Raw genomic sequence first — 15630 nt, forward strand, 5'->3', positions numbered from 1 at the left:
CACAAAATTTATGTTAATTCTACACATACTGTTTGTATTGATAAAATCAACATAATTCTGTATTAAAAGTAACATAAAAATATGTTAAAACTTTCATCGGCTGATTCTCGGATTTCTATACACTTAAATCCATAACACAAATAAAGTGTTGATTTTAACATTTTCTTTGTGTTACTCAGATCAGCTGTCAAATATGTGAGTTTTATTAATAATTTAAATATATATTTAATTAGATTTTAATTTCTGAATAAAAAATAAATTGTTATCCATAAATATAAAGTTAAAGAACTCAATAAAGAATTCAAAATTTTTAAATAGCGATTAATTAATTTCAATCAATAGTTGCTACTTTACTACAAGTCAGTGGCAATAGATTATTAGGATTAATGATGTATTAATTTCTAATTATTAATTATTAATAAACTCGTTAATTATATATTAATGGAAAATAATTTTTTTTTCACGCTGCATTTAAGTATTTCATGTATTGACACAAATCAAAATCCACCAAATTAAAATGACGTTGAGGCTATCACATTCACATGTCTAAATATCTTGTGTGGCATACGTGACTATGCTCGTACACAGTAAAAAATTTTGCGTCATTGCGTGAAAAAATTTTGTGTTAAAAATTTTTATGTTAAATATTTAACACTTTTCTGTGTTAATTTAACATTTTTCTGTGTTAATTTAACACAATTAATGTTAAATTTACACATAAAAGTGTTAAATATTTAACACAAAAATTTTTAACACAAAATTTTTTGACGCAATAACGCAAAATTTTTTACTGTGTACTCCCGAGATCCCGCGCAAAATAAAGCGGAGCGGCGTTATAATTTAACATATCTTTGTGTAAATTCAACATATTATTTGTGCTACTATAGAAGACATCAACACAGCCTTTATGTTGAATTGACATTTAAAAAGTGTTATTTATCCACAGATTCGGTAGAATCTGGCGCCAAGTTCCGTTCAAATCCGTTGTAAACGGAGCGCCAGACTACCGACTGTGTTTACTGTAAGCAGGACGATATTTTGAGGTTGCAAATTTTATTTAATTCTACGGTACTTTTTTTTCTAAATTGTATATTATAACAGTAATTCATACTTTATTTTACTGACATTAATTAATAATAGTCGATCATAACAATTAATCTGCTTGAAATTATTAAATTTAATCAGCACAAACTATAGCAACGCAAAAATTTAGATCCTGACTTTTTTCGATGTAAAAGTGACATGCCACAGACTAAATAATTCGAGAATACATGGTAATCCTCCAATAGATGGGAAACTACAGTTGAAAAAGATATTTCAAGGCTTGCATCTACATCCGCCAGGGTGCGCTTGAATTATTTTTACATAAACTGTAGCTTCAAAGGGATAGTTTGCTATAAAAAATGCAGCCAACGCGATACTTAAGTTGGTACCAATTGTAAATTTTATTATAATTACAAAAATACTAAAATCCGAACAAAAACAGTTTCACTGTAAAAAATCGCGCCAAGTCCACGTTCATAAGACTATTAAGAGAAAAAATTTTTTTTCTTCACAAAAGATATAAAATAAAAAATTGAAAAATCCAAGTAACTGATATGATTGTATACGATTTTCGAAAATTAAAAATTTTGTTGTAAATTTAAAAATTAAAAAAAAAAAATTTGGAACGTACTTGGTGTGCGTGGTTGCAAAATAATTTACTTTTAATGAAATTCGTAAAATTTATTTACTAGGACTTTCAAAAAAATTGAAATACACAATGACGCACACCAAGTACGTTCAAAAATTTTTTTTTTAATTTTTAAATTTACAACAAAATTTTTTTTAATTTTCGAAAATCGTATACAATCATATCGGTTACTTGGATTTTTCAATTTTTTTATTTTATATCTTTTTGTGAAGAAAAAAAAAATTTTTTTTTCCTAATAGTCTTATGAACGTGGACTTGGCGCGACTTTTTTACAGTGAAACTGTTTTTGTTCGGATATTACTAACCGAATGGGAGTATTCTTTAACATAAATTTTGTATTGGTTGGCCAGTAACATTAAAAAAGTGTAGTTATACTTTGAATTAACACTTGAGTGTGTTGAAAAATGGATGGATTGATCAATACAAACAGTTTGTGTAGAATTAACATAAATTTTATGTAAAAAAATCATCTACACAAAATTTTATGTTAAATTTTACAAAAATTTTTTTACTGTGTACTCATAATAAATTTACGGATTTTGTATTATAACAATTCGAAAAGTTTTTTCAAGTACTGGTCCCATTTTTATAAGTGTTCAAGTACTGGGTACTTTACCTTATCATCGTTAAAAAATTTTATCGTAGTTTTTGCTCTTTATTATCTTAAAATGTCGAAATTTTTTGAAAATCAAATTTTCAAAAATTCTTATAAATTTAAAATTTTATATTTTCTTCGTAAAAATTTGAAAAAAAAAATAACAAAATAAAATTATGTATATCTCGTAGAATTTTAGTGATTATCATCAGTACTGTAGATGTGGTTTGAGCAAATGTATGATTGTATCTGACGTGTGGTAAAATTGACGAGCCGTACATCGATAAAATCCACTGAGAGTTGTATTATACCTTTCTATACATGGATAAATAACACCCTCACCTCCACCTTCAGCCACACAAGCACATATACACCTCCAGTACGTATAAAAACGGAACAATAAACATTAACGTTGACTCATTTCATCCAGCCAAGCATTTTAAAATGCGAGTTTCCGCATGCTGACGTTATTTCTGTTATTTTAATTTATCACTTTTTATAGTTTTTTTTTTGTTTCATACATACATATATATATATATATATATATTCATTTATGTACTTGTCTACCTTTCTCACATTTGCTCGAATCAAATCATCTATAATGCACGAAAATGAAATTAAATAAAATCAAACATCGTAACTCGCAATAATGTTTACTTTATATTTATATATATTCCATATTATTTAGCACCATATTTATTTTTATTCGTTTTTAATTCCGGAGTGAAATGCACGCGATACATTTTGTAATTGCCGTTACTTTTTCTCCTCCATTTATTTCCTTGCTCGATCACCACTCAATATTGTCATTATTACAGTAGTATATATATTTATATAGATTTATATATTATATTATCGTTGGTATTTGTAAAAAAAAATATTTGTCACGTTTTTTTCACTTTATTTTTATCTGATATTTCTCACTACAAGAATTATTATGTGAAAGTTTCTTAATATTTATCCTTGACACTAATTCTATAATTTTTTTTATTTAGTTTAATTTTTAAATTTGTAAAAGTTGATTATTGTTTGACGATACTCATCTATATCATAATAAGTGTGTTGTAATTATTTCAAAATAATATACAAAATAAATGAAATTTTAAAATTAAAAATTTAGACATGATTTTTCAGAAAAAAAAATGAAGTATTTTTATTATTTCAATAAAGGCAGAGAATTTTTTTATTTTATTAAAAATTTTATGATCTTTATATTAAAATGGTTCTATGACTCTAATATATCCGCGGACAAAATATCCCCTATAAAATATCCTAGAAAAAATAATTAAGGAGGTTAATTTAACAGATTTTTAATAAATAATTAAGGGGATCAATTTAACAGATTTTTAGTAAATAATTGAGGACTATTTTAATATATTTTTAATATTAAAAATATTATTGATCTTAAAAATATTTTTATTCATGGATATTTTATCCCGCGGATTTTTTGTCTTAAGGTAGTACTACCGGTTTTAAAACTCTTAACACAAATGAATATCGTGAAAGAGAGCCCTGCATTATTTATCTTAATTCAAGTTAGTGTTTTTACCACTTTTCCCGTTAAATATTTTCATATATGGCCACATATACCCTGATATGGCTATGAATGTCCTGATCTGGTCATATATGGCCATCGCAGGCTATGTATAAGAATAAAAAATCATTTATAATAATTTTTTATTTTTTTTATAAATGTGTACGTCAATTAACATGTTGTATTAAACAACAATTGGTTTAGTAGTTGACTGAACTAAAAATCAATGTTAGATAAGCTCCTGAGAAGAATCAAAAAATTATTTTGATTTTAGAATAATACCTCAACATTGAACTCTCTGTTAATGAGACAATTTAGCAACCATGCGACACCTGTCGGAAATTTTCAATACTATTTTTGGTCAAAAAATTATATCTGCAGCAGATTTGAAAATTTTTTCACGGATAATAATTTAAAGTCACCGTACTTTGTTAAAAAAATTAAAAAAAACTACAAATTATAAATGCAAAACATATTTAGAAACTTCTAAGTTTACAACACTAACAATTAATTAACAAATATTCTCACAGCCATGAATTATTAATCAGTGAACAAAAAAACCAGTTTTTAAGACTCCCACAACAGCAAACTTGCGAACCTAAAACTCCTTAAAAAAGTAGCGTTAAAATTTAATTATAATCGTCAAGGATTTGGCCTTTTTCCTTAACAAAACTCCATAACATCGCATGTGAACTTATAATACATAAATATATAAACTTTTCATCAGATAGCGTTTTCACAGCGAACTTCTTTGGAAGTTGCGACATGAGACTCTCTGCTGCGAACGGTAGATTTACGAAACCTACTTTGCATTTCGCAACCCCTGGATTATAATCCGCGTCCCCAACAATTATACTCTATTACTTTAGTAAAAACATTAAATCCTTTATTATTTAATTAAATAAATAAATAGATTTCATTTCGCGGCATTCTCTATTTTAGATTACCATTTATTATAAAGTTAATTAACTTAATTATTGTACAGTAACTATTGAGTCGTGAATATAAATCCTGACGTATCTACCCGACAAATACAACCAAGCTTATCGATCATTCGTATGTGTACATACTATACACATACATATGCATTATATGAAATACACATATTCATCAGCTATGCAACGAACCATACACATATGCATAAAATATACATACATACAATTATACATATACATATCTTTACATTGTACATCACAAAATGGACGTATGATGCCGGTAGATAGAAGTTGGTACTCACGCTCAAAACCAAATATACATCCCCATATATATATATGAAGGATGAGAAGTGGAACATATCACGATTTTTGCGTGTTTGAGAGTTACTTTTGCATGCATATATTGTGTGGAAAATGTAGAGGGTGAATAGAACATCAATATACATGTATATATATGGAGTAGATAGAGAATGAGGATGAGGCTCATGGGTTATAGTGTAATACAGAAATACTTCAACGTCGAAAGAAGATATACAGACATTAAATGTTTGTGCTGCCCTCTCAAACACATGTAAAGATAAATATATAGGCATACATATAACATATATGCGTATCAGTACAATAGACGGTGAGCCATGTTCACTAGCCACTTCCGGGGCGTTTGAACACACGTTTCGGATATACTAGAGAGATTGGAACAACGCCAATACTCACAGGACTCTTGAATTAATATATAAATTATATTTATTTATATATATTGCACAACTCATGATGCGAAGCATCAGAGTGCTTTTCGGCAACTCAGAAAAAAAATTAACTTGAATCAAGACACAAAATTATTGAATTTATTTATTTGTAAAGAAATCCCCTCGGCAATTCACAACAATATGTTACATTTTTATGTATAGAATTTTTTTTTTTTTGAATCTTACGTGTCAGCCTTCTGGCCTAGACACGTGGGATTTTTACGTCCCTTCCTACTATTTCTTATCCTTGATGTGTCTAAATACACATCTTTACCTCCTTTCCGCGGCTGTGGCTGACTTACAATCTGTACCCGCATTTGCCTGTGCCCCGCCCCTTAGCACAGTGACCAAGGAAACCATAGAAACCTGGCCAGGGTACAGTCGGCAAGGGAGCAAGCCTTGGAAATCGCAGAAAAATTGCGACTGTCAGGGCTCGAACCCGCGCCTGTTGTACGGGCAGTTTAAGACTTAAACCGCTCGGCCACGCAGTCGCTCTATTCGTATAGAATTAATGATTTTATACGATACATAGCGTCTTCAAAGAGAAGATAAATTTAAGAAATTAAAAAAAAAATTGTTTTTTTTAAATTAAATTTAAAAGAAAAAATTACAAAAAATTTCAAAGATAAAAAAAACATAATATGTCTGATAGTTTATAATCACTATTTGTACACCTGGAATCTTATTATTTTAGAATCACCCTTTTTGCTCACATTTAATTAAATGAAATTTACTTAAATTAAGAAGATTAAGTTCTTCAAAATTATTTACTTGATTCAAGTTAATTTTTTTTTCTGTGTATTTTTATTATTATAACCTTGTTAGTTCACGGAATCAAGATATTTTGCATATTATTATCGAGATTATTCAATGGAGATTAATTCCATACTTTTCAAAAATTTATTGAGTGCAATAGAAAAGAAAAAAAACAAAATAGTTTAAACAATTTTTCTGTATGTTATTTATGAAACCTTGAAAACACTGTAACTTGCCAAAAAATCCATTGATTGAGTCGAAATTTTTTTTTTAATTCTTTGAAAGAATTTTAGGTCACCGAATGGCTACATGGAGAAAAAAGAGCTTATTCCTATGTAGAATTGATAACATTATAATGTTACATAGTATCGGAAATTTTTGTGAGAATCCTGTGTAAATTTTCTGAGAAAAATCTTTGAAATTGTGATAAAAATATGAAGAATCATTCGATGTGGAGTTAAACTCTGCAAATAATGGTATTGTTTTTTTATTTTTTTGATAAAAATTTCAATTCGTTATTAACAAAAGAAAAATAAACAAAATAAAAAATCTCAGTTTTTCGTAAATAACTCAGTAACTATAGATAACTCAGAGTCGTTTATTTGTAATTAATAAAATTTTAAAAAAACCGAATGACTGTATACCCTGTTTAAAAATATTCATTGAAAAAAATTCACTATCATAAGATTTGAATTTTTTTCAATAATTTCAAATGATTTCAATTTCTCAGTATATATTTATAGATATATAATTTGGATATAACGAATTTTTTTAATTTTTTTCAATGAATCCACAGATTCGGTAGAATCTGGCGCCAAGTTCCGTTCAAATCTGCTGTAAACGGAGCGCCAGACTACCGACTGTGTTTACTGTAAGCAGAACGGTATTTTGAGGTTGCAAAATTTTATTTAATTCTACGGTACTTTTTTTCCTAAATTGTATATTATAACAGTAATTCATACTTTATTTGACTGTTATTAATTAATTATATTCACTTATAACAATTAATCTACTTTAAATTATTAAATTTAATCAGCACAAACTATAGCAACGCAAAAATTTCGATCCTGACTTTTTTTTCGATGGGCAAAGTGATCTGCCACAGACTAAATAATTCGAGAATGCATAGTAATCCTTCATTAGATGGGAAACTACAGTTAAAAATAGATATTTCACAGCTTGCATCTACACCCGCCAGGGTGCGCTGGAATTATTTTTACATAAACTGTAGTTTCAAGGGGATAGTTTGCTATAAAAAATGCAACCAACGCGAGATTTAAGTTGGTACCAATTGTAAATTTTTATTATAATTACAAAAAATATTAAAATCCGAACAAAAACAGTTTCACTGTAAAAAAATCGCGCCAAGTCCACGTTCATAAGACTATTAAGAAAAAAAAATTTGTTTTTTTCTTTACAAAAATATATAAAATAAAAAAATTAAAAAATCCAAGTAACCGATATGATTGTTTATGATTTTCGGAAATTAAAAAAAATTTTGTTATAAATTTAAAAATTAAGAAAAAAATTTTGGAACGTACTTGGTGTGCGTCATTGTGTATTTCAATTTTTTTAAATTTTGCAACCGCGCACACTAAATACGTTCCAAACTTTTTTTTTAATTTTTAAATTTATAACAAAATTTTTTTTAATTTCCGAAAATCATAAACAATCATATCGGTTACTTGGATTTTTTAATTTTTTTATTTTATATATTATTGTAAAGAAAACAAATTTTTTCTCTTAATAGTCTTATGAACGTGGACTTGGCGCGATTTTTTTTTACAGTGAAACTGTTTTTGTTCGGATATTATTAAACAGGGTATATATATATATATATATATATATATATATATATATATATATATATATATATATTGTGTATATTTATCCCACTAGCAGCGCTTGCACATTATCGTCCTATTTCGGGTGTTTCATATTTTTTTTTTACATTCGCTTTATTTTATTATAATTTCATAATTAAATGAGCATTACGAGTCGTGCACTTTTGAATTTTCAAAATTTTTTTTACTTATGCAATAATAACAATAATAACAATAACAAATGGCGGATTTAGATGAGGATCAATAACTAATTAAAATTTATTTAGAAGTGATGCAATCTATTAATATCAAGTTGATAATAGTGAATATGGTGATAATGTCAAGCGTTGAATTTGATCGGTTGGTTAATATTATTTTATTAGTATAGGCTAGTTTAAATAATTAAACTATTGTGTGCATACGGTATGATACCGATAATATTATTCGTATATTAGAAATGGTAAATGATGATGTTGATTGATGGATTCAGAGAATAATATCCTGGAGTTAGTCCACACTATATGAATATTACTTTCAAGCGTATGATTGTGAGGATGTGGTGTATATAGACTTTGGAAATATGTTTACCGTTATTTGCGACAATATTATTACGCTCCGGGCCGCTCATGCGGGATTCTAATTGTTATTGTATTCACTGGAGGAAAAGTACTGTATAATTAATAATAACCTAACTGACTGGCTTTGTCATTATTAGTTGGTGAAATCAGATATTGTATTTATTTATTTTTATAAATCTTTTCAGTTTTATCAGATAATTAATTTATCTTGGTTTTATTTAATGGTAATTTGCGGTGAAATTAAAGACGTTCATGCGTAAGACTTAATAGTAAATATAAATTTATATTTTTTAGTTTTAATAAGTTTAATCATATTGTGATCTGTCCTCAAAAATTGAAAATTTGATATCGATTATTTAAAAAAGTTATTAAAGATTAGAAATTATATTTCTTACAGACAATCTTATGGCACATGAACTTTTATTTTAATTTAAAATTATAATATATATATATATATATATATATATATATATATATATATATATATATATATTATTAAAGGAGATATCATTTATTTATTTGTTTATTTGGTTATTTATTTATTAATCAACATACGCCTATCGGCAATATACATCAATAGAGATTATTAAAATTAAATAACATTAATTTAAGAGAAATTAATTAGAATTTAATTAATGAAAAAAAGAAAAAAACAAGAAAAAAAAAAGTCTTTGTAATTTACACATAAATGAACAATTGTTTTTTGATATTTGACATATATGCATTGAATGTACCACCGTAGAATTCCACTTCAACATATCATAACAAACAATGTCTGAAAAAATTATCTGATTCATGCAGTTTTTATAAATGTATCAAAAAGATAGTGTTGACGAATATTTAAATTAATTATTTATTTATTACTTTACTTGGTATAATAAAAATTATTTTAGTTGATTTTTAACCGTATTTAATAGATTTGTCAAATTTAATAAACAATAAAGATGGACGTAAAATTAACGACTAATTTATACTTATTGATTTTTTAAAATAGATGCCTAAAAACTATTTCAGGTAAATAAAAAAAAAAAATTATAAATCATTATAAGATTATTGATATATTTTATATATATATTCCATTGAAATTATTTCAATATTATTGACTATCCAGTCTAATATAACAATTATTTTATCTAATTATTTATAATATTGTTAGCCTGTATTCCCTCCAGGCATAAACAATTTAAAATTCGTATCTGAATTTGTCATTAAAGGTAAATTTGACTGAAAAAATGATTCGGACGGCCCAGACCAGGACTCGAACCTGGATCTTTTGGTTACGCGCCAAAGGCTCTACCTGTTAAGCTATCGAGTCCTGGTCTGGGCCGCCCGAATTATTTTTTCAGTCAAATTTACCTTTAATGACAAATTCAGATACGAATTTTAAATTGTTTATGCCTGGAGGGAATACAGGCTAACGATATTATAAATAATTAGATAAAATAATTGTTATATTAGACCGGATAGTCAATAATATTGAAATAGTTTCAATGGAATATATATATATAAAAGTATTATAAACCAGTCTTTAGAAAAAAAGTAATTATTGATATATTTTAAAATTTTTTTCAAGACCCCAATAAATTTCATAAAAAGTTTGTACTCATTTGACTCTATCGCGTAAACATTCTTAAATTAAATTTTTTCTCTAAACAACCGTTTTTCGACTAAAAACAGTTAAAAGTCTAACCGCGACAATATGGCTTCTTACAAAAGAACGGCAAATTTAAAATGTTTAAAATTATCGACGGTAATAAAAAGTTTCTGACTATAAACGCTCTAACTCTAAAAAGTGTAACTTTTCTTTATAAAAATGAATCAAAGCAATTGTTTTTTTGTAGTTGTAATAAACAAAAATATTATTCACAGAAGAATATAAAAATAAATGCGCCTTACCTTGGAAGCCAGAGAAAAATGGAATAAATGAATCATCAGTTTGAATCGGACGGAAATTGAATTTGATTGGTGTAAACCTGAATCCACCGTCATCATCAAAATTAGGAAGTTCTCCGAAATTTTTACGATCTTCTTCTGGAAGTATCAATTCAATTTGCGACTTTTGCTTGTTTGACTCGCTCGAATCTTCCGGATCACGTGACACTCCTGCAATCAAAGAAAAGAGGTATATTGAATTTTCGTTCTTTCCATAGACAAAAATTAATACAAATAACTTTAAGTAAAAAAAAATCTACTTAGTTAATAAGTTTTTAATTTCATTTATTCAAGAAAGTCCTGTTGATTAAATTGAAATATATAAATTTAATAGAACGTAAAATAAATGAAAATAAAAGTAAATTTGTTTTTTTTTTTTTTTTTTTTTTCTATAAGGTCATTCCACATGACAAAATAAGTTGAAAGGACGATAATATAGAGAAGTGGAAAATGAAGTTTAAGCAGCAGCATACCAGAGCTGGTGGCGGTGGGTTATGCTGCAACTGCTTTTGATCCTCTGGCCAAGCGCATCGGGAAATTAGTCAGACAAATGACTCGGAACAACGATCTCTAGATTATTCGGGGATGCGGAAGAAATTTTTTTAAATTTTATTTTTTGCTATTAATCTTTCTTTCTCTCTGCTCCTGCTACTACTGCTCATTCTCTTTTCTCTGCCATACTATTTAAGCTAAAGCCCGCCTTTTTTACTTTTGCATTCACATTATTTTCTCTCATTCTCTTTATCTCTGGAATATCTACAATGGCTACTATACATACTTTTATATATACTATGTACTGTGTGTTAGGATGCTGGCACTCTCACGAGAGTACTGTCCCTCTTACTCTCTAAAAGTCCCCAAACTTGTCTCGAGGGACTGCTTCTGAATTCTCAAGTCCTTGGGAAATATTCACGATCTCGAGAAAACTTAACTTTTTACCTCTGTTCTCTTGTAAAAACTGTAAAAGTGACGAAGAGAAAACAACAAACTAAATTCTTTCCCCCAAAAAAAAATTTACTTTTTTATTTAGACATTCATTGTTATTTCTTCTTCATTATATATTGTATTATGATACTAAAATTTAAATTTTATAATAAAGAATAATTACCAAGTACTTTTTCAATTCTTTGTAAAGTATTTCATTTATTTCTTTCAGCATTGCACTTAATTAAGAGTTCAGAAAATTACAAATAACATTAATTTAATTAATTTCACTCTTTCGGCTTCGGCAGCCTTACGAAAAACGAATTTAATTTAAATTGTGTAAATTAGAGAAGTGCTAGTTTTTTACCACTCGTAAGGATCTATTGTAGACTTATTTTAATTATCAAATTTATTTCCTTTTTAGATTTATTTATAATTTGTTTTTTTTTTTTTTTAGGAGTTATTAATAAAATTACAGAAAGTTGTAAAATTCTGTTTAATGTAAAAGAAATAATTTTATTAAATTCTAAAAATTATTTTGCATGAAAAAACTAAATTTGGGTTGTTGAGGCGACAATTTAAAAGTGGAATTTTCAGAAAAAATTGTTTGGAAATTTTTTCTCGAGGAATTTTTGATTAAATTAGAAATAATTATAGAAAAATTTTAAGACTCAGTCTATTGTAAAAGAAATAAGTTTATTGGATTTTGTTAATTATTTTGACTAAAAAAAAATTTTAGATTATTTAGACGATAATTTAAAAGTAGACTCAAGATAAAATATTCAGGGAATTTTTTCGATTGATCGAATTTAAAAAATTAACAAATAATTTCCCGGACTCACATTAATAGAATGTGAAAAAAAAGTTGCACTGAACTTTATAAATTGTTTAAACCGGAATTAATTATTAAAAATCAGAAATGAAAATTTTTTAAGCTCGCTATTTTAATGTGAACTATATTAAAAATTAAAGCTTGTTACTGTCACGCGGTTTGATATTTTAAGAACAAGTTTAAAGTATTATTACCTTAATAAATTATTTTAATTTATTTTTAAAATAATCTGATTATAAAATTAACATCGCCGTGAATTTCTATTAAAAGTGTCTTTATTTTCAAATATCGATTACTGCCAATAAAATAAATTCTCTAAATTGTAATTATCGATTTTTGAACAAATGATAAAATAAATTATTCATGTACAAATTTTGACATAGATATCTCTAATATTAAACTAAAATTAATTATTTCATTGCTAGTTATAATGATTTTCGCAACTTTATAATTATAATAATTAATATTAATTAAAGTATCAAAATTTAATAAAGCTATAATTGAAATTCAAACTTTTTGATAAGAAACTTCTCCGACTGGGTGTTCTCAATAATTATTTATAGTTACCAGCTTATAAATTAATAACTCCCGACATTAAGTGCTAAAGTGTCAGCCAATATCCTGTCAATGTTTACTTAATCATTAAAGTGCTATAGAATAAAATTTAGCTGATAAAACTCGAGAGAAACTCGGTCAGGGTGAATTACCAGCCAAATTAAATAAAAGCTGTCGGTAAAACAATAATGACCTTTAAAATATTGTCTAATAAATTAACAAGATGTAATAAATATAAAAATAAGTAAGTTAGAAGTAGGTGTGGAGCCCCGAGATTTCAGTAACGGCGCTCCTGGCGATTATCCAATTTGCCAGGTTCCTCGTCAATTCTCATTGGTGCATGCACGTAGAAAGGCAATTGAAATCAATTTGTCCCTATCACAAACGGCTATTATAAGAGATAAAGACCGAGCGGCCGCCGAGTAAATGATTGCCGAGCAATCATTTATGAAAAAAAAAAAAAAAAAAAAAAAAAAAAAACATGAAACAACCCGGTCTAATTTTCCGATAAAAAATACTCTTGCGGTTTTTAAAGTATTTAAACCGCAGAAATAATTTAAAAAAAAATTTATTAACTTATGTCTCAACCTTTGATAATTAATATTATAATTTTTTTCAACAGTATTGTATGATGTTAAATAATAACAACTATAAAATTTAATACTGGTTTTTTTCTTGGTTAATTATAGCTCTAGCTGATTGGCGGTTAGGAATAGTGGCTAACCCTTCCTGACTGTCCTAGGTAATTTGAGTAATTAGGTCGTAGCATCAGTGTCAGTTCACAAGTATATGTATTATATATACATAACTGTTGTTATATTGTGCATGCCTATAAACCTAGGTGTTGAGGATACTAACATTCTTGTCTCTCTCTCTCTCTCTCTCTCTCTCTCTCTCTATATATATATATATATATATATAAATATATATATATATATATATATATATATATATATATATATATGTACATATATATGTATGTATATATATGTATGTATATAGATATATAGATAATTAAGCATACCCCGTCATAATTGGATGAACATCAACAAGTGGATATTGACTCTTGAACATTGTAAATAATATACAATATACAAATGAGTAGGTAATTTATTAATGCAACAATTTTAATTGTTAACATATTTTCTTATATGTTGTAACATCGGAAGTGAGTAAAATAATTTATACTTTCGAATTTACGATGATAGATATTATAATTTTTACAGAAATTCTAGTTTTTTAATCTATTATTTTTGTAAAATTTAATTATCTAATTTAAATTTTTAAAATTGAAGAAATTATAAAATACTACACAGTAAAAAATTTTTCGTCATTGTGTAAAGTGTAAAAATTTTTGTGCATGTAGAATTTAACATTTTAGTGTTAAGAATTTAACATTTTAGTATGGATTCAACACAATAGAATGTTGATTCAACACAGATTGTGTAAAAAAAGGCATCAACACAAATTTTTGTGTTAAATTTGACAAAAAATTTTCTACTGTGTAGCTGTTACTCGCCCGCTTCACTGGGCGCTTTATAGAATTGCATTTTTAGATCTAGACTTAAAATTTAATTAGAGTATTGTTTTGACTTGCACAGATTCCAAATTCTATCGAATTGGCATGTACATTTTATCCATATAATTATTCTAGCTAATATTCATTGTAACTTTCAATATGCAATCATTATATCATTCCCGTGTCTTTCTTACAAAAATGAATAATTGATATGAAAAAAAAAAAATTAGGAAAACGGTTGACCCTAAAGGCCATCCCTGCAACTTCCCGCTAATTCCGTTAATACCTGGCCGCTTTTTTGAGCTCTTCGAGCTCAAAAGTACAATCTGTGTGTTGTTTTAAGCTCTCCGAGCTCAAAAAGATACCTTTTCTATGCTTTTGAGCTCTTTGAGCTCAAAAGTCTGATAGAAGTTTCATAGAACACTATTTTTTGAATGTTCATACCGCAATAACTTTTGAATGAATGAACCGATTTTTACGCGGTTGGCGGCATTCTACGTAGTTTTTTAAGCCTTAAAAATAATTTCCAAATTTCAATTGGTCAAACTAGAAATTTCGGAGTAACCCCGTGTAAAAAAATCGTCTTAAAAATTGTCTTAAAGTTGTCAGTTCGTTTAAGATCTTAAACGTGACACAAACTAAGACATTTAAGACTCTTTTAAGACGCCAAAAAATTCCGAGGCAGCAGATTTTTGAAAATTTTTGTTCTCGAATTTGTTGAAAAAATTAATTTTAGACATTTCTTAGACGATTTTACGACTTTCTAACCGCAATATTTTTGAGTAAGATGTTTTTAAATTGAATTTAAAATTGTTAAAAATTATTATCTGACAATTTTAAGACTTTTAAGACGTTCCATTTTAATGTTCACGGGGTTCTGTCGCTGTTAGCTCATCTTAAAATAGTCTAAATTTTTTAAGATTTTTTAAGACTAATTTAAGATAATTTTAAAACAATTTAAAGGCAACTCCATAATAATTTTCCGGAGCTGTCACTGTGATGTCATCTGAAAATAGCCTAAAATTTTAAGAAATATTTTTTTTTTTTAAGATTTTTTTAAGACTATTTAAAAATTATTTTAAGACTTAAATCTTAAAATAGTCTTAAAAAAATCTTAAAATCGTCTAGAAAAAATCTTAAAATAGTCTTAAAAAAATCAAAATAATTATTAAAAAATTTTTAGGCTATTTTAAGATGATATCACCGTG

At 26.9% G+C, this 15630-nt stretch overlaps 1 protein-coding gene and 1 long non-coding RNA gene across 2 annotated transcripts in view; both read right to left on the reverse strand.

Annotated features, from left to right (window-relative positions):
- Positions 1–15630, reverse strand: part of LOC123259778 (icarapin-like) — a 42619-nt gene that overhangs the window by 11193 nt on the left and 15796 nt on the right. The window contains exon 2 of the mRNA XM_044720466.1: positions 10557–10763. Within this exon, the coding sequence (XP_044576401.1) occupies positions 10557–10763 (207 nt within the window). The remainder of the gene's footprint in view (positions 1–10556; positions 10764–15630) is intronic.
- On the reverse strand, positions 10956–11895 carry LOC123259781. The gene is made up of 2 exons (XR_006508320.1): positions 11371–11895; positions 10956–11162 (listed from the first exon to the last, which is right to left on the reverse strand). It is a non-coding gene; the product is annotated as an uncharacterized LOC123259781 (long non-coding RNA).

The sequence above is a fragment of the Cotesia glomerata genome, linkage group LG2, assembly GCF_020080835.1.
Source record: "Cotesia glomerata isolate CgM1 linkage group LG2, MPM_Cglom_v2.3, whole genome shotgun sequence".
NCBI classification, from domain to species: domain Eukaryota; kingdom Metazoa; phylum Arthropoda; class Insecta; order Hymenoptera; family Braconidae; genus Cotesia; species Cotesia glomerata.